Raw genomic sequence first — 23,367 nt, forward strand, 5'->3', positions numbered from 1 at the left:
AGCCGCTCACTTCCCCACACCCTGAACAGCCTCCAACATGGCGGAGAACATGCTTATAACTGCCCACTCAGGGATGATGTGTGTTTTGAGCAATCAGACAGAAGAGAAATCGCTCTCACTTTCTGCCCTTACTTGTGGCTTGTAGCACAAACACAAACAGCAGAATGAAGCGGTGAGAGTGCACATAAACACAATTACTTAGCAAACTCACCACTCTGTCAACTTACACATCAAAACATGAACAAAACAACATGTCATACACTCTCTTAGAAGAAATTTTAGCTACTACCACACAGAGACCGCCATATGCAGCACTTCACACATGACTTCTAGCTATACAACAGCTGAACCACATCATACTTGCAATCTCATGCCTCATGCCTACAGTGTTACCTTGGCACCCTGGGAGTCCAGAAGCAACCACCTTTCTGCTGAATGAGTGCAATGAGAAAAATTGCTGGATACACGGTATGCAAGCAGTATGGTGACAGGAGGTATCACCCTGGAGTAAAATTTATAAAGTGGATATTGGTGCCGTCAAAAAAAGCAGATGGACTCACAGAAAGGCAAATGAAAATCAATGGTTATGACAATTTGCATATTTGTGATCAAGAAACTGACCTCACAGCCGATTGCCCACCCTCCAACTCCAGGTTGACAAAATCCCAGTTGCTTCATTTTTCTTTTGCTTTCTACTTTCACCTCTGAGGTGAGAAAGCAGGTCTTCCACTGCTCTGATCTTAAAGCGTGTGGCCTTGTGTGACCTGGCCACTCTAAGATCTCTTGACGTTGTACTCTCCAAACAGACACCATGAAAGTCTCCTAACTAAAGTTGCAAGACCCTGCAGAAGAGACCCTGGTTAGCTTAGTACACACCACTAACAAGGTGAAAAGGTTTAAGTTTAAGTTGTTCCTTCATCAAGAGCAACAGAACAAGTTTGCACAGTGCCATGAGACCCATGCATGTCTTTGGAACCAGGCCTCTGGAAGGATAGCATCAAAAAAACCGAACCCTTCAGCAAGAACTAAAACCCTGAATGAGCACATCAGCCTGACAGACAGACATAATCCCTAATATAACAAACTATATTCAAGGAACGTATGCTGGTAAATCTGTGCAAATGTTGTTGTTTGATTGTAGGAATGGTGCCAATTTGCTATGTGTAAAAGATTAACAAAACAACTGAACTGAGGTCACAAGGTTTCCATGACATCCACTGTGACCAACCTGTCACAAAAGGAGCTGATGATGTAGGGGCAGCAGACACAAAGACTCCACTGGGGTTTCTACACTGGACTGTTTTATTTCCCAGTTCAAGGTATTTCAGTGCAAGGCAGTAATAAACACAGTAACACCCACCCATCCATCCATCCATCCATCCATCCATCCATCCATCCATCCATCCATCCATCCATCCATCCATCCATCCATCCACCCATCCATCTATCCTCCATCCATCCATCCATCCATCCATCCATCCATCCATCCACCCATCCACCCATCCATCCATCCGCTATCTTTTTCTTACCTGTATATGAGTATATCATCTGTGGAACTGTTGTACTGGATCTGGTACATGCGCACTCCTGGTATGTGGTTCTGTGGAGGCCATCTAATGGTGGCAGAGCTGGACGTCAGATCCGACACGCTGACCCTGTGCTGGTCAGAGCGGGCCTGGCCTCCGCTGATATTGGATTTGATGGACGTAGGGATGTCTGAAGGCCCCGGGTCAGGGTCCAGCTTGGGGTCAAAGTGTGGAGAAGGGTTCACGACTAACTCGACAGGAGCAGTGGCCTCCCCGGCAGCATTGGACGCTATACAGGTGAACTTTCCAGAATCCTAGAAATCATTTAAAAAGATAAGAAAAAAGCCAACATTTATCCAAATTATCAACCCCATAAATCCAAATTATAATGAACATTATTTTTATAGTTATTTTGTTTTCATATAGTAATGTACGTTTTCTTCAATAAATGAATAAATAGGTTGTTTTAGTAAAAGCTGTTTGATATATATGTCTACCAAAATGCACATCATACAAATTTAAATTTACAAACCACGATTTGTTTGTTTTTTAACAGGCTTGAACAAACATAGCTTGTTTAGTGACAATCTTGTATCAAACCAATTTTAAATGAGTTACTATTCTGCAAAATGAAGGTACCAGAGCCAGTTACACTTACTGATGCAGCATTAATCTAGCACATTTATAATAAACCTTTGCATATCTATATTCCTTGAAAATGAAAGTGCTTCTCTACCTTGACGGAGGCCTTGAGAATGTCAAGGGAACCATTCTCGTAGCAGATTGTTCTCGATGTGTTTCCAATCAACTTCCCATCTGGACTGACCCAGTGTGTTGACGGCTCAGGGTCACCGATGGACTTGCATCGCAGGCTGACTTCCTGACCCTCCATTACAAACATCTTGGAGGTGTGGCGCGTTATCATTGGTGGCTCACAAACAAACTCCTCCTGTGAGGGGAGACATGAACTCTCATTTATCCAGAAATGTAATTGTTAGATAGATACAGCTAAATCGGTAAACAACAGATGGAACAGGTGAAATGTATCCAGTGGGATTAAAGTGCATCTTTTCATGAAAAACAATATTTTTTTTCTGCTTCTGCTAACACCAGCAGTGCATTCTTCCAACAGCAGAGTTGCAGAAGGAGTTTGGTTGTTTGCACATTAAGATTAAGAGATCTCAGAGTTTCTCAGCCCTTGCATTATTTAAAACCCACCCACTGGCACCTAAGCCTGTGTAAAGCCAACCAAAACCCTGGTGGAGTATTACTGCGAGGCCAAGGAGGGGCAGCCGAGGCTTATCGGGGCTTACTCATCATTCCTACTACTCAGCAAGTCTCCGAACCTTTTTCAGGGTCTTTTTTTACCAGCAGAGATGATTGCTGACCTGATGACCGCTGGGCTGGAGCGTCAAATAAACCACTAGGGCCTTTCAGTCCTGTATTACATTTTGACCCTCAATTGCTTCTGTGAATCTCAGGGTAAAAGACTGTGATTGAATTGGGTTGTTTCCCAGCGTGAGCATGTGAAAGTGTGAAAGTAGGAGAATGTGAAGTCAGGGCCTTGAATGAAAACTAGTATGAATACTCGTTCACTTGCCTTACAGAAGTGGATAAACAAAATATCCTGTTTGTCCCACTAAATTCAACTAGTACCAACTCCCCCTCGTTGTCCGAGAATATTTAAGCATCAGTCAAGAAACAGAGCAGATGGAAAGAGCAGCCGAGCTGATGCCAAAGCAGGAATTCCCTTGCTGGCCGACTGCTGATGTCTGACCTTTGTTGGAAACTGTGGAGGGTTTTTTGTTCTTGCAATGGCAAAGAGGCTATTAACTCTCTGAGTATTAATATGCCCACTCACTTTGGTGACACAGTGGTCTCTGGACAAACCTCTTCACGAGGCTAATCCTCTTAGAGTTATCATACAGCACCTGAATCAAAGGTCTCTACATCATCCTCTTTAAAATGATACCAGTTAATCCTATCTTCACCTCAAAGTGCACCTCCACTATTATCCAGGTAAAAAAAGTGCTTGGTATCAGCCACTTTAAGGGAACAACTTAAACTTTTATTGTTTTTTTTAATCTGGTGTGCTTAGTTTTAACACCAGCAGCAACAGCAGATCTGCTTTTTATTGGTTTTTTTTTCTGCCTTTTATAATATGATATTAATGCATTAATATACAAACATGAAAGAGAAAAAAATTGTAGTATTATGGCCTTTCAGGTTGTAGATATTAAAGTCAGGTGTTAGTGTAGAAATACTCTTGTCTTCTGTCTTCTTCTTAGCTCAAAATGTATACGTGAAGTGAGTAGAAAGACTACAAACGGTCATGGATGCCTGTGTTCTCATACACCAATGACATCACAGCAGTTCTTTTGCCGGGTACATGCCCAAAAATTACACTACACTAAAATCTCGAGTTTGAGTTTCAACAGCTGCTGTTTGTGGCTCTGTAAAGTCGACTTTTAATGCAATCTGCAGTGTTTTCAGCCAGAGATGTGCATGGCACATTGTGTTATGTACTTTTTACAAAACACCCTAACCTTAATCCTAACCCACTTTTTACTTCCACATTTCTTTTCGTTCCTCTGCTGAAGTTTAGACTGTAAGATATGTCACATCAACAACAACAAATCTGCCAAACTGACAAGACGACAGTAAAATTTGATGCTCAAAATGAACCAATCCACCTCGAACGAGGATACAAACAATCTCAAGCTTTTGGTAAAAGTATGTTTTTGTATTTGAAATCATATTTATATATGAGACCGTTCTTACTCCCAACGTGTAACATACTGACGATTTGTCACGCCCCGAGGCGTCCCATAAAAACACCAAAGGTAACCTTCTGCATCCTATGATACGCGCCGGTGTGGATGGAATCCAATAGAATGACTCTCCGGCAGTAACACATGTTCCAGCCGTGTTTTTAACCCTAATCTTAATCCTAACCACAACCATAACCTTATCCCTAACATTAATCATTAAATAGTGTTTTCCAAAGCGATTCACAATGAGAAAGTAAAATAAATGTACATGTGTAGATTCATTCCAAATGGTTCTCATGTTTCTGAAGACGACATTGGCTGTGTTGTGTGTTACGTTTTGGGATGAGAACCTGTTGTATATATATCTATATATTAATATATAAAGCATGCTTGATTTTAGAAGGATGATTCAGCTCAGCATTTCTCTTTTATGATTTACTGTGAAAAGTAGTAGAAGTATATAAATGTGCAATAATAAATACGTCGGTGATGATAATGGCACAGTTCATATGCTTGCTTAAATAGTGATTATTTTTACAGCTTTACTTTCAGGAGAAACTGAGCCTGCTGCAGTGAGCTATTGCAGTTTTCTAACATATCACAGTGTTAAATATAACAAGGCTAACAAGAGAAAGCTGACTTTGTTGGGAAAATGATCGGGACTGCAAACATACTAAATGACAGAGATGTGTTCATTGTAAAAGTAGAAAGATTTCTGATGTTATGTAGGCACTGTTAGAGTTAACATCTTTTATTTTTCTGCCTGTTTATATTTTATTTAAAAAAAAAAAGCTTTTGTTCTATTGTATTGGTTTGCCTTTGTAACAAGTCTCCAGGGACTCTCCAGGGATGAAAAATAGCTTTGTCGCCACAGTTGCTGTAATGTTTATCTAATGTGTGGTGTCTCTGTTAAATAAACCAATAATAATACATGTATATGGATAAAAAACAAATATTGGGATCCATCTGTTTTAGTTTTGCCTCTCGTGGCCTCATTTTACTCTGTGCTTGATCACTGTGGCTCAATAAACCATATCCTGGGTTTTTGCTAGAACATAAGCCTCAACTTTTCCTCTATCATATAATATAATGAAACTCAGTCTTTCTAATGCATTTTTGCAGACCTAACTCCATGACTATACACTTTCAGCAGAAGGTTCACTCCGCTGTGACACCAACCGTCTGGCCTGCTGATATGTCCTTGAGAAAGAACGTGATTATGTCTCCACTGAGGGCTTCAGTTAAAGCAGCAGAAAATCAAATTTTGCTCTGTGGTTTAATGGTTCAAGGCACCAAAAACACTGAATTACACAATGAATATTTAGAAGTATATATTTTTGGTTTGAATTAAGGGTAATGGTGACTTGGAGCTCATTAAGTATGCCCTCCATGAGTATACACTTCAGACTGTTATCAAAAAAATGCATTCTTATAATTTAGACTCTAGAATCTATTACCAACAGTAGTGAGTTTGTTTTTACACAGTAGAAACCTCCTCAGCTCAGAGCATAAAAGTAATGCCAACACTGCAGTTCCTCTCACTGCCATGAAATGTTTAGAGCCTAATATAAAAATGGTTTTGGTCTCTATAATTAACTTAACCGTTTATAGCAGCTCTATGAGTAGATTTGGATTTTTAAAAAAAAAAACTATTATTGTGCTATGGCCACTTCATAAGACCTGTGGCTATAATAAGCTGCATGGTGACAGCCAAAAAGCTGGAGTCTGCAACAAAAAGATTGACATCAAGGTAAAAATGTATCAACATTCGTAGAGGTTTAGCAAATTGCAAATGTTACATTTCTGACCTATGTTTTAATTACTTTGGCTTAAGACTCTGTTAAAAAAACGTAAATAAAATAGAGTGCTTTATGTTGCTTTTGCTTTAGTTAACAAACAACATCATAGTGTATTAATTTGCAAGGTTTCAAAATGAGGTTTTAAAATACACAATAGCTTCAGCAAACCTCTCTTATGGTCCAGAAGTATTTGCCAGCCAGGTCTTTAGGTGAAGCGCAGGTCTCCAGATCGTCCTCTCTGGTCAGCCTGCGAAGCCAAACCAGCTCACAGTTACAGTGCAGAGGGTTCCCGCCAAAACTCAGCACCAGCGCTGTAAGAGGAGAGCCCTTCATCTTGGCGTACACCGGGATCCGCAGGAACAGTGGGTCTGGAGGTATTTTCTTCAGCTTGTTAGAGGTCATGTCAAGCCTGGTGACACAACACAGAGAGTTCATATTTTTCCATCACAGTTATTTTTCTGGCAGTTTTAATGAAAGCTTTGAACATTCTGGAGATTAGAAGAAGATCCATGCCATGATCCTGATCAGCGGACCTCTTCAGAAACAAAATAATAATTATTATAAATGTGGTGAAAATCTATGTGGATGAAGTGGGAGGAGAGGAGATGGGTAGTTCATCGATCAGGTGGGTGGACATGTCCAAAGGTGAGATAGAGGGATGGAAGGAAGAGGAGAGAGAAAGGTCAACGATAAGGGAGAAAGTGTGGGGAGGGGAGCTGAACACGGCTGCACTCAGTCAGCCAGCAGTTCTGCTCTTCTGTCTTGTTGGATTGTAGTTAAAAGAATCACACATTTCTGCAGAAGGTTATTAATCTCAACAGTGTTTCCACACATTTTATTTTAGAAATAAAAGAAAAGTCTGTAAAGTTGAGAAAAATGTGTCTTTTTCCCCTCTCTGGCTGCCACTGAGGAGAAATTCAGTCTTTAAAAAACGGGCCGATTCAATCACTTACAGTTAAATAAAAAAATAAAAGCCACAATCATTTCAAAAAGCAAGTAAGTCTTCAAACACACACAGAGAATAACCCTTGTATGTAGACGACTGCCTCCAAACCCAGTGTCATGTGATGAGGTGAGTCAGTATCTGTCATACACCAGTGGGCTCCTTTACCCCCCTGGATGAGACTGCCCTCGCCTGTGCTGGAGGAAAATGGGCCTATGTGGCTGTCGTGGGAGACAGGAATACTGGTGCCCCATTCCTGTGACTCCTGCGACATGCAGAGCGACGTGGTTCCTTGTTTTTGTATTCACTTCTGAATCACATTTAGTCTGACCATTCACCCAGAACCACTTTGCTTTGGAAAAGCTTAACAGGAGCAACTTGCCCCAATAACATAGTTCTCAGAATCACTTTAGGATATAATTCCCTCCATCCTGTTAAGATGTTGATCCCTGAAGGGATCAGAGGCTGCAGCTCTCAGACAGTAAATGGTGGAGTAGTCTGGGTGGTGAAAAGTGGCTGCCCCAAGTGGAGAAGTTCAAGTATCGCAGGGTTTGTTCATGAGTGGTCATGAATGAAGGGAGAGTGGAGCAGGACACTGACAAATGTGAGGTGCGATAGAGATAGTTTGCATTTTCTCTCTTTGCCTGCATTCTGGAGGTTTCTTCCTGTTAAAAGGGAGTTTTTCCTCCCCACCGTTGCCAAATGCTTACTCATAGAGAATCAGTGTATGCTTAAATGTGCTTTATGGTCTAATTTGTATGAAAAGTACTATAAAAATGCAAGTCCAGCCAGCACTAGAAAATAGATGGTAAGAAAAATGGTGCAAAATTTTTGTCCAATCCAACACACAGACTCACGAGTGACATCAAAGGCAGTTGAAGTCTTCTCACACGTTCCAAACAGCATGTAGAAAATCTGAAATTAAAGCTTGTGACCGCATCACAAAGCGACATCAGAAGGAAGAGACCTAACAACATACATATATTCCATGGTGGCTTTTCCATCAACCATTCGTCGTCTCCGAGGATTGAATAGTAATTTTCCTCAGCAAAACATTGGGCCCGGTAATAACGCAGGAGAGTCAAGCTTTCACTGCTGTCAGCAACAAATACAGGAAAGTGTATTTCCCTCTAGAAGGTCCCCGCAGAAATATTCACCAACAACGATGACTTAACAAGAAGTTAATGGCTGTGACAGCAGCGCACAATCTGCACTTGACAAATTTCAATTATGTTATTTCATGTGCAGCAGGCTTGTGGTGTATTATTTGTGAGTGTGTGTGTGTAAAATATATGTGGAGGCAAATGTTCTCCTGTGCACCAACAAACACTGAGTAAAAAATGTGTCTGCAGGGCAAAAATATCTAATTGAACCTTTAAAAAATGCTTGAATATTTATCCATAGTTGCCTTTAAAACATCAATCAGGGACTTGAATGAAAATTGATTTCAGCTAATGAGCTTTAAATGCTATTTTTTGCCAGTTGGGGGGAAATTACGTCACACATAAACTAGCTTCAGCATAAAAACAGCATTTTGATTGGGGAGCTGTCACTGGTGATTCATTGGCTTTTAGACAGGTCTGCTGTTGTGAATCACATGCTTGACTATGATGCAAGAGCATTTAGACATTTCATTAATTTTTTTTAAAGAATTGTATCCTTCTTTCCAAAAAACATTAATTTCAGCCTTGTTTTAAAGACTATTTATCTTCTGTTAGTTTTTTCCCTTTTACACATAAATGAGTGATCATTGTTAATGAGCTTTAAATGGCATTTTGTGCTTCTTGACTGAATTTACTCCCCATATAATAAGAGCATTAATGCAATGTTGGCATTTATCAGTCAATTATAAGATTTTCTGCAGTTTGGATTGGGACTGGAGAGCACAGAGCACTGCAAACATTTAAACAGTGTGTAACCAGCTCTAAGAACAGAGACATGGAGAAGAAGTCTGCCTGCAGAGGAGCAGTCCAGGTCACTATTTCAAATCCCCGTTGAATGAGGGCTGCAACAATTACGATCGTCCAATATTGACGTGCCTGCAGGCAAAATGCTGAACCTGCAGCTGCTCAGGTGAAGGCGTAATACAGTCCTGGTCATAGGGGGCATTTCTCAGGTTCAGAGCATAGAGCTGTTGAACAGCTTTCCTCCAAAGCGAGCTGATACTCAAAGGCTTAATTTCCATTAAAATGAGCTTCAAAACTGAAGGATTTGCTGTGTGATTTTAGTTCCACCATATCGTAAAAGAAACTCAGAAGAATTAAGCTATATATATAAATATGTAAAGCTCTTTGAGTTGTGTGTGTGTGTGCATGTATTAATAAAACATAATTTTACAAGGTTTATTTTAATTTTAAAGCCTCAGTGCAAATAAAAACTCCTGCACATAATGTGTATTCTGGCAGGACAGAAAGAACTCTTTTAATAAGCCCTTTATTCTTTATCCATTCAGATATTTCTGTCACTGGAATGATGGCAGCTTTAAATAATCTTCCTAGAAACGAATTTTTTAATACTATGAATTTTTTCCACAGTTGTTATAATTCTGCCTTTCTATCTCAAGCATATTTAACCAGAAATGTTCATGTCCTAAGAGCATATTGGGTTCTTCAGCTGCTGCATGTTTCACTGTCTTTGCCAGCTGGTTTCTGACGGTGTCATCGGGGCAGACATAGGGCAAGCAAGCTGGCTTGGGAAAGCCTTGGAATACCCCAGAAGAGCTAAAGAGAGACTGCGGGATGAGGGCTGTCTGAGCACCTATATATAGACTGTTCTGTCACGAGGGTGGATGGATGGATGGATGGACTGGTGAGGCTTTTAAGGTTTAGAGTCCCAAGATTCTTTTTCATCTGGATCATCTTCTACACTCTCCAAACTTGACAAGCAACCTGAAGCTCCTCCCCTTTCCTCCCCTTTCTACTGGTCATTAAGTAAGTACACGCATTAGGTGGACCATGTGTGTAATACACATGCTGGTCCATGTGTCCATTTCACGCTTTGCCTCTCCAAAATTCGAAATGCACACACATGAAGACGTTGCATTAAGTTGCAGAAACAGAAGCCAACATGTAAATAATCACTGGAAGATGTTTAAACAGCCATTATTAACTCATTTACATGGATAGACATATTAATCCAAGGACCCTGAAATGTGCATACGTTTCTTGCTCACTAGAGACTTCGTGGCTTTAAATATATTATCTCCCCCTGCTGCGAACGCAACTTCTGCATGTCCATTACACGTTTCGTTGTGATACTGATTTGTGTAAGTGCAGGTGAATGGTAATTGGCAGTTTAAATTAAATACAGCTGGAGCTTTCATTTTCCCACTTCCAGTCAAACCCAGGCAGGCTGCAGCACTGCAGTGTTATGTGATCCTGACCTGGCCAGTTTGTGCAGGTTGGAGAAGATTCCCTCTGGGACGCTCTCTATGAGGTTGTGGTCCAGGCTGAGGGTGTTGACACTGACGAGCAAAGCAATGGTGTCCCAGGGGATTTCCACCAGGTTGTTGTAGCTCAGATCCAAATCCTCCAGAGTCTCCAGGAAGTCCTGTGAGGGCGACAGAGGCAGGATGCTATCAGTGACTTTAAAGGCTCAAAGTGGTATAATTTAAAAAAACAAGCATGACTTTGCTTTATCTTCAAGTGCTGAAGTATAGCATTAAAGGGTAAAGAGACAGATAATAAATAAGAAGGATATAAAATGGAAAAGAGATGAAAATGAAACTTGCAAATAAAAAAGGGAAGAAAAGAAGGAAGGCCCAACAGAAAAAAATACAAAAAATTCCATTTCCAACAAAAGTGGGGGAAATAAGTGCAAAGAAAATCTTTGGTACGATAAGAAAAGATACAAATTTAGAAATAGAAAGAATGAAACGTCCAGATGAACAGAATCATCTTTCTGGGAACTGAATCCAAACAAAGAAAAAATGGAATCAGTTACTGCGGTCAGTGGTGTACACTCCAAACCAGGCTCTTCTCTCTAATTGCCTCTAAACAATTCTCATAATGTGGACATAGATGAAATGTCACGAGTCAGCACACATTACAACGAGCAGAAACACAAAGACGGAGAAGAAGATGAAGCTGGATTGAAGGAGCGCAATAAAAGCCTGGCGATCAGCTAAAGTGTTGTTGCTGCTGTAATTGCTCTCATAATTCACACAATCAGGACAGTGTTTGAATGTCACAATGCCTTGATTCTCATTACAATAATCTATGCTTTATTGCTTTTTCAACAAAGGGAATCTCATTTCTCACTGACAAAAGAAACTTTAAGAGGCGTGAAGAGAAGTTCAAAGACAGCAGAACAGAGTCCCAACCGTTCCACGACTGTCCTCTCAAGAAAATGACTGATTTTGTTCAAACTGCTGAAAATAACTGTTTATGTGCAGTTTAATGGTGGGGAATCGGTGCTTGAAATAACTGGTTTTCACAGTGGGGACTGGAGTTTCCTACCATCATGCCCCAAAGCCAGTAGACGACGATCTCAGCCACGTGCAGCATGCTAACGAATAGCTTACAAATGAAGATGATATTTGTCTTGTGTTCCCATTTCACTGATTTTTGTTTGCTTCCTTCAGTGTTAGGCTCACAGTGTTACCAGTATTTGTACACAAACTGAACACATTGTTATAAAGTTTGGCTATCTGCCATTGTGACATTCTATACTTGGTTATATGACAGAAAATAAGCGAGAGTAGATCAAGGTTAGTGTATTGTGTTAATACATTATATTTATCTATGTTGGAGCCTCTTCCTTAGAGAATGTATATTAGACTTAAAGAAGAAGACGTTCTTCATGTATATTACCTGGCAGTGACTGACTGTGATTGGACAGCTGCAAACAAAATATACACTGAAGTCTCGTCAAGTGCAGTGTGTTGATATTTTTATGCATATGGACAAAAAAATTATGTTTTTTGTGTGCTGTCTGCAGGATGTTTGAAAACACTTGTATTTAAACTACATTTAGTGGAAATTGACTCTGAGTGCTGGATCTCAAGGGACTTTTAGTAAAATCAACTTTTAGCTATTATTATGATTTAGTTGGAGAAACAGCACTTGTTCTTAGATAATAAAGTCTTGAAAGTGAGAGCGACACGAAGGAGGAAGGAGGAGAGGGTCAACGCCATGTGTAAAATGAGACACTTTCTGATACAGCGAGTGAGAGCGAAGCAGTGAGGTTCGGACTAAAGTTCAGACAGTTCAATCCATTAGTGAGGTCAGAGTTCACGCCACTCTAGTTTATCTTCATGAAATGTCCGCAGAGGTCTGTGAGCCAGTCCTGAGGGGACACTTTTAGTCCTTTAATGAGCAGAGAAAGGACAGCATCATCAAGACGGGGGACACGGTTTATTCTAGGACCGGGTTATTAAAAAGGTGTCCAGCTGGGCGGCAGAGAGAGGCGGGTAGACAGGGCTGGCTGCTTCTGCTGGACTTTCGAGTTAGAGCCAAAAATGTTGTCTTACACAACACTTGACCCTCAGCACTGAAACTTTTCATTAATGACTTTGCAATAACTTTTCCACTCACGATCTTGGCTCTTGTGTGAACGCTTGGTTGACAACGAATGTTAAAAGCACCGATTAAAATTAGTTGGATTTAAAACACTTTGTTAGTGTAATTTGGGCTTACCCAGAGGAGCTGGTGGCAGCAGAAAGAGCAATTTAAACACTTCTAAGAGTTTTGCATCCTTTATGTGAGTGATTTTAGTTCATTTTCAGAGCAAGTTCTTAATTACACTGTGAAATGGTTTTGCGTATTGAGAAGCAGAGCTTAATTTGTAGGACCACTAGGATTATTTTTTAAATTGAAATCATAATTTTAAAGCTACTTAATGTCCGAGGTTAAATGGACATTTTTGTCCCTGTAGTTTTATTTATGTGTCTAGATTTTGGCCCAATTTCTGATACGAAATTAAATTAAAAAGTTCTTCTTCACGTGTCTTTGAGGACACGATCAAGATGGGGATTTCCGTTCTCCAGAGTTTCTTTACTGGTTTAATAAGAGTTAAAATATTTCTACATATTTAAAAAATATACATTTTCTCTGCATGAGCTGGATGTTCAGCTATGCTTTAGTACCTGAAAGGCTCCCTCTGATATACTGTGCAGCTGGTTGTTGGCCAGGATGAGGTGCCTCAGGTTGACCAGGCCCTGGAAGTGAGAGTCATCCAGCACGGTGAGGCGGTTGGCATCCAGGTGGAGGGCGTGGAGGTCCTGGAGATCGGCAAAGGTGTACGGCCTGATCTGGCTGATGGTGTTTCGACTTAGTGTCAGGTGGATCTGGACATGCAGGAAAACACAAGATCCACATTAAATGACCCATTTTCATGTAAAACACCAACACGTTGTTTGTTGCCAACTCAAAAATGGTGCAAAATGGATAAAAGCAATCTAATAAGGTTCACTTTGGCATATTTCTGTGTAGGGAGGTAAGGGATAGCTTATGAGTCACCACTTAAGATATAATGTTTAGTTTGAGGAGGTTGAACTCGCGGGTCTGTGGAGATTAAACTTGTATTTAACCTTCCACATTTTTTCATGAATGATACTAGTAATTAACGTGAGAGTACAATGGGTCAATGAATGAGTCCTGTATCCATTTATACTTAAAGCTATCATTAAAAAGCTCGCTGCTGAGGTCAGGAATTGCAGTCTGCTTAATACCTCCACTGTACACAAAATATGACAAAGATGCAAAAATATATTCTATTAACACCCAAGAAAGGGTCAATCAGCCCCCACACATTTCGAATCTGCTGTGGAAATGAGCCTCGATCACAGGGGACATCTGTGGCGCTCCGTCACGCTCATCACCAAACGATTAGAGCCTCATTTCCCACGTTTCCTTGTGTGTGAGCAAACATCTTCCATGCTGTTGTGCTCACACTAGAGAGAAAAGTTATTTTTCACACACTAAGGAAGTCTCCAGCTGTGACGAGTGTGTCTATTTGGTGCGTAAATATGGTGATGTTGGTGGTTTTCTTCTTGAGCTGCGTGCAGTGAAGCCTCGTTGCCCCCATTACTGTGATTACGGTGGGATTAATTAGTGAAATCCATTAAGATATCAGAAATGTCACCTCAGTCAACATGTTATGCTGTAAGGGGCAGATGTTCCTAATGTTTTCTGAGCTCTCTGTGGAATAAACATGACATGTTGCCTCATTTCTTACTTTCACATTCAGAGTTTTCTTTACTCTGACTGATGAATGCTTGCAAACCCTCACAGATAACACCATTAATCTGTGATGCACGGTTTATTTCTGAGTTTATTTTGAACTCCAGTGAGGCAATTTACTCTTTCTGTACTGGTTACTCTTTTCTGTCAGGTAAATGTACTTCAAATAGAGGTGTCCTCAATTTCTGCATTTCTGCCATAGGATGCTGCACGATGAGTCTAGTTTTTGACCGACGGTTTTACAAAGATGCAAATATCATAAATAAAAATATTAGATATGATCTAACTGTGTGACAAAACCCTGTTCTAGATAGTGTTAGAAAACGTGTATTTAAGTATCACTCTGGTCTGTCGCTCTTTGTTTGTTGGGTCTGGATGGTTCTGGCAAGGACTTGCAGGTTTTTTGGGTCAGCATCTTTATGTAAAACATCATTCACCCTGTTTCATTTCTGCTACTGCAACATTACAGAGACACAAGGACGATGATTAAATGAAAGTATTTACTTCATTTTGCAGTAATGATGTGTTTCAGTGTAAACGTGTTCATTTCACGTCTTAACATGGGAGTTTATGGACCGACTCACTTTTGGAGCCTGCCTCAAGAGGCCATTAGAGGAACTACAGTTTTTGGCATTACTGCACTGGCTTCACTTTTCAGCCCTGGAACAGGTTGCCACTTGTTCTCTACTCATGCATTACTTTGTCTCTTATGCTCTCAGTTTCACCACATATACTCAGAGAGGAGCACACGAAATGAAGGTGAATTGACATAATGGGCCATGACAACAAATAATTACAGGCCAATGCAGGTCAATCATCAACTCCTCAAAAGGAGGATGGCTGCAGTATCAGGTGGGACTAGTTAGTCTGTTACTCCGTTTCAGAAGTTCATTAGCAAAAAAGGAAACTCCTGTAACGAGCTATTTCACGGCATCAAACGCTCTCTGTAAAACCCTGGAACCTGTTCAATGTGGAAAATGTTCCATGATTAACACTTTATTGTAATGTCACTGCATGACTGAGACTTGACAGCAGAATCGGGTGAGAGAAACCTTCCTCCAGTTGATCAAAGCTGTTTTATTAAAACTCTGCAGCTTCAAAATGTTGCGTTTAACTTAAGAATGACCGCTGCTGTTCATCTGCAGCAATCCAGTCAAGCAGGCTGGGAGATGCTGAAGTACAGGATTACTTTTCCCAATAAATTCAAGCATAACATTAGTAACCTATAACATCTTGCATGAATCTGAACTGTTGCTGCAATATAACTGAAGTAATAATGGGCACTGATTCATCTCTGATGGCTTAACAAGTCTTTTGGCTCAGTGTGCAAAAAAATGTAATTCATGTAAACAAAAGGCTGTTTAATAAGCTAATAAGTACAGAGCATGGTTGAGTAAATATAATCAATATGTGGGGCATCAGTAACATAAATGTTTAGAATAACTTGGTTGCTGTGATCTTTTTCATGCAAAGCTAAAACAACATTAAAAAAGAGTTTCCTGGCAGGAGGGGCCCAGGTGGAGCCTGCTTAGCAGAAGGAAGCTACAGTACAAACACGAATGTGAAGGTGTTAAAAAAGTGAGCTCTGACCAGGCTGGTCATGTTGGCGAAGTCACGGTGCCTCAGCGTCGTAATGAAGTTGTCCATCAGCCTGAGCTCAGCCGTCTGGCGGTCAATGTTGGGCGGAACGAAGAGGAGGCCTGTCTTGGCGCAAAGCACCGTGTAGGACGGCAGCAGATTCTGGCACGTGCACCGCTTCGGACACAGCATGGACGAGGAGCAGGAGGGGAGGGAGGACAGGAGGATGAAGAGGAGAGGGCAGACCAGCAAGGAGATGATATCCATGGCTGCTCTCCTGCTGCAACAGAGAAATTAGGAACACATCAGTTCATGCAGCAGCACACACTCAAGTATCAAACTGGACTTAAAAAACACCCAGCAGGGGACAGAAATGACTTCCAGAGCTCACACGGAGCACCAAATTAAGAAAAAAAACTGCACTTGATCCAAATCGGCGCTCCTTGGTTTGATTTAAAGGGTTGGTTATTCAGCAAAGACAGTCAAACACTGCAGGATGACTCTATAAATGATTATTCATCACTGCAGAAAACACGCTGCTTTTCTTCTTTTCTGCTTTTTTTTGGCCGTACACAGCAACAAAGCAATATTTCTTTTATGCATCTTTTTCCACAAAAAGTTTCAAGAAAAGAAAAGTTTTATATTAAAGGATAGAGGAGACAAGAGATAGATGGTTAAGGAGATGGGAACAGGAGGGGAATCAGAGACGCTGAGGTAAATGAAAGAATTTAAGAGCATGTTATTGCAGCACTTTCCCTTTTTTTTCGCTGAGTAAGTTGTCCTGGGAAAGTGAAAGTAAACAGCATGCATACGACCAATTAACCTCAGCGCACTCTTATGATTGCAATCTAAAGAGAACATTAAAGAACACAAATTACACAGTGTGCAGTTGTCTGCCTCACTTCATAAATTTCAGAGATGTTTTTGTGCATGAAAATGAGACCAAACCAAGTTTCCCAGCCATGGCAATAAAGGAATACATTTACATTCATATTGATTTCGCTGTATGTTTGTAAGTTCAACTCGGCGGAGCCCTGAATAAATTCATATGAAGAGAAAAGGGAAACACACAAAAGCGGGAATGACACACGCAAAGGAAAATCATGAGAACGCACACACTCATTCATGCATGCGTGCGGACTCCCGCATGTGCACACACTCTGAAAAGTTCTTCTGAGTTAGATGCCGAGCGACTGGAGGAAGGTCGATTGCAAATAACAGCGGAAAGAGACGCGCTCTTTTATTTATGGTGCAGAAATATTCAAACTGTGCCTCAGCCTGCAGCACAGAATACAGAAGAGGAAGCGTCTGTGTCCTCATAACATGGTAGAGTGCAGGATACGGAGTTAAATGTGAGCAACTAATGAGATAGATGTAATGGAATGAGATAAATTCAATGGAAATGATGAGGAGAATTCAAAACCCAACTGAGACTACACCCAAATGTCAATGGGTAATTCAGGAGTGTGCACACGATGGGAATTCAAGCGTTCAAACAATAATGAGCGCCGACCGGCGCTCACAAATTTGTCACGTGAATGAGAATCTCAAAGACGTTTGGCTTGGCTCAGGGTAAACGAAAAAGTTTCATATGTTGTATCTGTGACTCATCCAACAGAAGGGTTTCATTCATTGACCAGGAAGTCCTGCTGATGTCAAAATGTCTTTAAAAGGAGAGACCTGGCCGAAGCAGCAGCAAACACAGCGTGACAGTATGAGCATGTGCCTCCTCGAACCACATACATTCAGATCTTTATGGAAATATATTCCACGTCCAAGATGTACATTAACAATACGTGCATATGAACAGCATGCATGAAAAATGAAGCTCAAAGAGGAGCATGGCTTGGAAGTTTGTTTCAGTTTTAACTATCACAGAGTTTCCTGCAAGTTGTCAGTGACGACCAAATTATAATAAATGTAAAGGTGTGAGAGAGAGCATAGAGATGCATGATACACTGAATCAAATGTGTTTAAGTGTTATCAGAACAGAAATGCGCTTCCCTTTTTTGTCTGGACCCTTTTTTAATTTGCAGTTTTAAAATGGTTTTGATCTTTGATGGAGGACAGTCCAACTCTACAGGCTTGAACTTGACAAAAAAAGAATTGAATTCAAATGGTCACCCATACATATGCAACCTGTTCTCATTCCTAGGGCATGAGCACTTGACATGCTGGCTGAGGGAATATTGGACACCGAGAAGGAATGGTCCACTTGTTTGGTTCAGCAAAATATGCTTGTTTTTGTTAAAACACACATTAACAACATTAACATTTAGACTGGATTCTGAACTCCCGGCGCAGATGCCAAGTAGCACCTTGTGGTTGGTTGTTGGCGTTTTAGAGAACAGCAGTAATTGATGCCTGGGAGAGAGGACGAGCTGTGAAAAAGCATTTGCCCTCTTTTCCTGATTTTTGGATAAAACATGTAAGCGTGACAAATATTGTCAGGACCAGTGAGTCCACCTCTGAATGGGTCAAAAATACAAATTGAATGGTTTTGGTGTGGCTTAGTCAAAGTTTGGACTTAAATCCGATTGATTTTTTTTTAACTTTAGGCTTTAAACTGGCCGTTCATGACTGAAAACCCTCCAATGTGGATAAATTAAAACAAGTCTGCAACTACGAGTCAATCAAAATTCCTCCACTGCGACGTGAAAAGGCTCATCGCCGATTATCAGAAAAACTTGACCGCACATTTTCCACACAGTGGCAGACAGGTCTGAGGAGCTCTTTTGCGCAGCGCTGTATATGTGCTGGACACATTAAACACAGAACACTGTTGGTGTGAGGCAGAGGTGACCAATTATCTCTACTGTTTCAATTTGTTTACAGCTCGTTAATATACACTCTTTCGTACTTTTGCAGGTTTTTCAGGTGCCGTAAGATGTTGGGTCTCTGAAGAGCACTGGTGCTCTGAGAACAGATTTAATTTGTTTAGTCAGGCCAGCTTAGCGTGAGAAAAATGCAAAACAGTTCTTTTTCAGACTACAAGCACTTCTCAATCTCCGTCGCTCTCTCTCCTCTTTTCATCACTTGCTTCTCGACTGAAAGTGCTTCTCATTTCAATTGCATTGCCTCTTTTTTCCATCCTTCTACTTATCTTTCTGCCTGCATCATCCCATCATCCCTCTCTCAAACCCTTTTCAGCTGTTTCCTGTCACCTCTCACTTCTGAGACTGCAGACATGCCTTCATTCCTCTTTCCTCCCATCCTATCATCATTCTCTTCCTCCATCTGCATCACTGCCTCTATCCATCCTTCTGTCTCTCCATTTTCATCCCTGGAAGAGCATTTACTCATCTATCTCTCCACATGACTTACATGTCCATCCCTTTCCCCTCTGTGCATCTCTCTCAACTCTCTTTGATCAACTCCTTCTTCATCCATCTATCCTTACCACTAATTTTTCACACTGTCATCCTCCTGTCATCTCCCCTTCTATTCATCGCCTTTGCGTCATTCTCTTCCTCATATTTAAAAATAGTATGTTACATGTTTGGGATCTGCTGCTTGCAAAATAAAAGGCACGTGTTGAGCAACATGGCCTCAGATGATAAAGAAATATGCAATTTAACATTAAAATGATCATTTGTATGTTGATTGAACTTCATGGTTTGCCGATCAGACCTGAGTTAAAGTGACCTTCAAAGAAGTAGGAGGTACTATTGAGAGCAGCGGTACTTCTACTTGCCTCTAATTTGTTTTGTTTGGACCTTGGGATAAGATCTCAGATATGGTCTTGAAATTCTTACCAATCACATCTTGGCATCTTGGTTTAGCGTGTTAGTGTGAGGCTATCGAGTTGCAAACGCCGGGACTGTAAAATGAAGCCTAGTCAGAAAAAACTGCAGTTCTTGGTTTGGCCACATGAGGCTGCCTCATGTGTCTCCCACGTTAAATGACCAAATTTAACAGCGTTAAGCAACACATTTACCACCTGATACAAAAGAAAACCCCCTGCTAGGCATGATCTCAGCGAATTTGAGATGCCGAATACATCCACCATTTTCAAAACAACCTGTAGTGCTGCAGCTTTGAGCTGCATAATAACTCTCATTCCAACATGCTCCTAATCAGGATACTTGCTAATTAAAAAAATGATTATGACGATGAAAATCATCATGATGAGCCAAAAGTTTCAAACTGTAGTAAAATGTTTGAACCTGAAGAAGGTACAAGTGGCTGGAGTCTATCGCAGCTATCACAGGGCAAGAGGCAGGGTACACCATGGTCGGCAGTCTGTCGCAGGGCTAACACTGACAACCATTCACACCGTGGCAATTTAGAAGTACCAGCAAACCCAACTAACTGCATGTCTTTGGATTGTGGGAAGAAGCCGGAGCACCCGGAGAGAACCCACGCAAACACGGGGAGAACATGCAAACTCCTCACAGAAAGACCTGAAGGTGGAGTCGAACTCAGGACCATGAATGTGTGAACCAATTTATTAATGAATTTTCACTGGAAAACTCGACAAAATCAGTGGGATGAAATCTCAGGGAAGTGCAAATATCTATAAAAATGTCTTTTTGCCAGTCTATCCAACCAAATTTTGAACGTCAGAGCAACCTAATATTCCTAAAATGCCATTATTCTTTTTGCTCCAAGACCACCTCTGCAAATGTCACAGCTTTGTAAAGTGGTGAAAAATCCTACTAATTATAGTAAAATATGGTAGTGGGATAAGCTTCTCTTTGGGGAACTCTAAGATGCGCTCAAGCATGCGGTTCATGGTTGTCAGCATGCAAACCATCAGCTGTTCCTAAAGCTGACCAAGTACTTTTCTTTCCTAAAATACTTTTCATTTCTTTTTCAGTTCAGTTTTATTCATATAGCACCAAATCACAACACCACAGGTGCTTCACATTGTAAGGTTTAAACGTAAGGTGTTGATGTCTCTAGAGTATTTTTTGCATTAATATTGTCAATGAACAAAGGAAAGCTTTGACTGTGTGTCACATACATTTTGTCATTTATGGTAAAAAAAAAGTGCCTAAAGAATCACAAGAGTGAGCAGAAATCACACAGAGAAGTCACAGAGAATAGTGTGGATGTATAGGCTGAAGAAAGAAATAGAGGAAAACCATTGAGTGGGTGGGAGCTTGATGAGAGGACAAGAGCAGAAGTTCCTTTTTCCAACCAGCTGGTGGAGATGTTTAGCTACAGCTTCAGAAACATGAGAACACACACGCCTGCAAGTGCACACACACAAACATGCAGACTCAGGGCTGAAGCAAAGTCAGGCCACTGTGCTAAAGCGATGTGTATACTGCAGGAACAGAATGAAGACGAATGCTGCGAGAAACAGAGAATAAAACACACAAGGTAGAGCGACATCTGACAACTGAAGCATGAGGGGATATTTTACATTCATCAGACTGTGAATATTCAGTAAGCCCGACTGCTGCCTCTACCTCACACTCATAGGCTGCTTCCTATAACTTAAGCATCAAATGCTGCGGTGGCTTGAATACATTAAAGGAATAAAATGACACCTTGCTTACATTCTGCTTAGGTTGCAGGATCTTATACCATATGTTCACAGCTGTGCTGCGATGCAGTGCAGGACTCATGCACCCTTCATGTTGGAAGGGTCAGCCAATCAGAAAAAAATGGCTTGGAGAAAGGGGGGTTGTGAGATTGTTATATTATGCCACGTTGTACCCCTAATTAAAGATTGTGAAATCATTATGTAGTTTTAGGTTGTATTTAACTCCTGACTTAGAAGAAGGTGACAACTATTAGATTTATTAGACTGATTTGTATTACATTAGACTGCTGATTTATTGTAAATGAATTACATTGATATATGCTGATTTACAAGAAATATTGTTTTCAGAGAATCATGGCCTTATTTGTCTGATTAGAAAGAACGGAACATACTGCACAGGAAGCCGAGGTCATAACTTCGGCTCACTGAGAGAGAAAGAATGTGGATGTTTAGGTTTTATGACTTTGGAGGGGGGCTGAAGCTATAAGAATGTGAGAAACGATCAGACACTTTGAGATCTGGCGGACACCCTCCTGTCCACATCTCCGTCTGGACGTTTTTTAACGCTCAAAGTGTTGTATGGAATAATGGGAATTGTATGGAATAAAGAGATTGTTGATTGAGCATTTATACACCGAGTGTTGTTCTTCCTTCAGCCCAAAGATCAAAGAATTGGGATATTTAACAGGGTTGAAGCTAAAATGGCTTATTTCAGACAGATGATAAGCTAGGGCTGCACTGTAGCTCAGTATAAGATAAATAAAGATTACTTTTAATGTAACATTCCCACATTTATATGTACGGAAGCACTTTGCAAAGTGCTTTAGACTACAAGTCACATTTTAACCAGTGGATTCTCTACACTTTAAGCACGTTATCTGTCTCACATCCAAGGCCAATTTATAATCAACAGCCTCACTAAGTTGCAAGTCTTTGGACTGTGGGAGGAAGCTGAAGTACCCAGAGGAAACTGTACCCAGAGGTAACATGCAAACTCCACACAGAAAGGCCTGAGCCAATGAGATGTCTCATTAGTGCAAGAAGTCTGCTTTGAATCCTGTATCAACTTTGTCCAAACCAGCGTTGTGTTTCATGACGGTGGGATAGACTTAAAGTTTGATTTGATTCAGAAGATGAAGCTATTCAGCTAATGATAACAGGCTGTACATGCATGACTGTATTGTTGGTATAATATATCATGGCAACAATTTGGGTAAACAGAGTATTTTTATTGTGCAAGTCTCATTTTGGTCCAAAACACATCATAAATCAGTGAATAAGCCGTTGTTCCTCTTCAGCACAGAATGATTATGCAGTTTGCTCAATAAAGATATGAAAAGTTTGTTTGTGCGCTACTGGTTTAGTCCAAAATATGTTTTGCAACTGTACAAGCAAAGAAATTTATCATAAATATTCTTTATGAATAACAAAAACAGTTGTTGTGTTTTAACACTATAAAAATGAAACTGAGCTGATTTAAAATCACTTCTCTGAAGCTCACAGAAAGATTCACAGATGCTTCAAGTTACACCATGTCAGTAATGTCGTGCTACTTTTTTTAAAGACTTTTTGAGTAAAGAAAGTAATCTGATCCCAGCGTGTCCCACTTGTAAGAGAATAATGTTTCACATTCTTAAAGCAACACTCCTTAAATGAGACAGGATTTTACAGAGTGATCACAGCATGTCTCCCAGCAGGAGAGAGAAGCTGAGCTTAAGAGTTCTGTCACATCATCTCCATCTATTTATCTGCGTGTCTGCCACTGCTGCTCTGACACAACCAACTCGCTGCTGATGATCTTTGAATCGATGCATCTGAAATGGAATTAAAATCAATAGTAACTGACATGCAGAGGCCGACTGATGTTGATGTCTGGGTTGGATTTAAACATATTAATACAGAATGTTTACCATCCATACCAACACCATGTTCCTGTGCAGATGGAAAAATTAAATCATAGCAGCAAGTGCACAGAATATTGAATTTATGGCACATAATGATGTGCACCATCCACTATCATTTATAAGAGGCTTAAACTGATAAGATAAAACACAACTCAAAGTAATAAAAAAACT

At 40.5% G+C, this 23,367-nt stretch overlaps 1 protein-coding gene across 5 annotated transcripts in view; it reads right to left on the bottom strand.

The window, feature by feature from the left end:
• si:cabz01090165.1 (uncharacterized protein LOC100333421 homolog) overlaps nucleotides 1-23,367 on the bottom strand; it is a 308,652-nt gene that overhangs the window by 39,151 nt on the left and 246,134 nt on the right. For 4 of the 5 annotated variants that reach the window (XM_042227017.1, XM_005937960.2, XM_005937961.2 and 1 more), the window contains 6 exons: nucleotides 15,811-16,078; nucleotides 13,125-13,325; nucleotides 10,422-10,588; nucleotides 6,265-6,505; nucleotides 2,263-2,475; nucleotides 1,530-1,840 (listed from right to left, as the gene is read on the bottom strand). In XM_042227017.1, the coding sequence (XP_042082951.1) occupies nucleotides 1,530-1,840; nucleotides 2,263-2,475; nucleotides 6,265-6,505; nucleotides 10,422-10,588; nucleotides 13,125-13,325; nucleotides 15,811-16,065 (1,388 nt within the window). In that variant the 5' untranslated portion in view covers nucleotides 16,066-16,078. The remainder of the gene's footprint in view (nucleotides 1-1,529; nucleotides 1,841-2,262; nucleotides 2,476-6,264; nucleotides 6,506-10,421; nucleotides 10,589-13,124; nucleotides 13,326-15,810; nucleotides 16,079-23,367) is intronic. The other variant, XM_014338648.2, reaches the window with a different exon arrangement.

This window comes from Haplochromis burtoni, unplaced genomic scaffold (genome assembly GCF_018398535.1).
Source record: "Haplochromis burtoni strain Fernald_Lab_line unplaced genomic scaffold, NCSU_Asbu1 Contig_238, whole genome shotgun sequence".
Taxonomy (NCBI): domain Eukaryota; kingdom Metazoa; phylum Chordata; class Actinopteri; order Cichliformes; family Cichlidae; genus Haplochromis; species Haplochromis burtoni.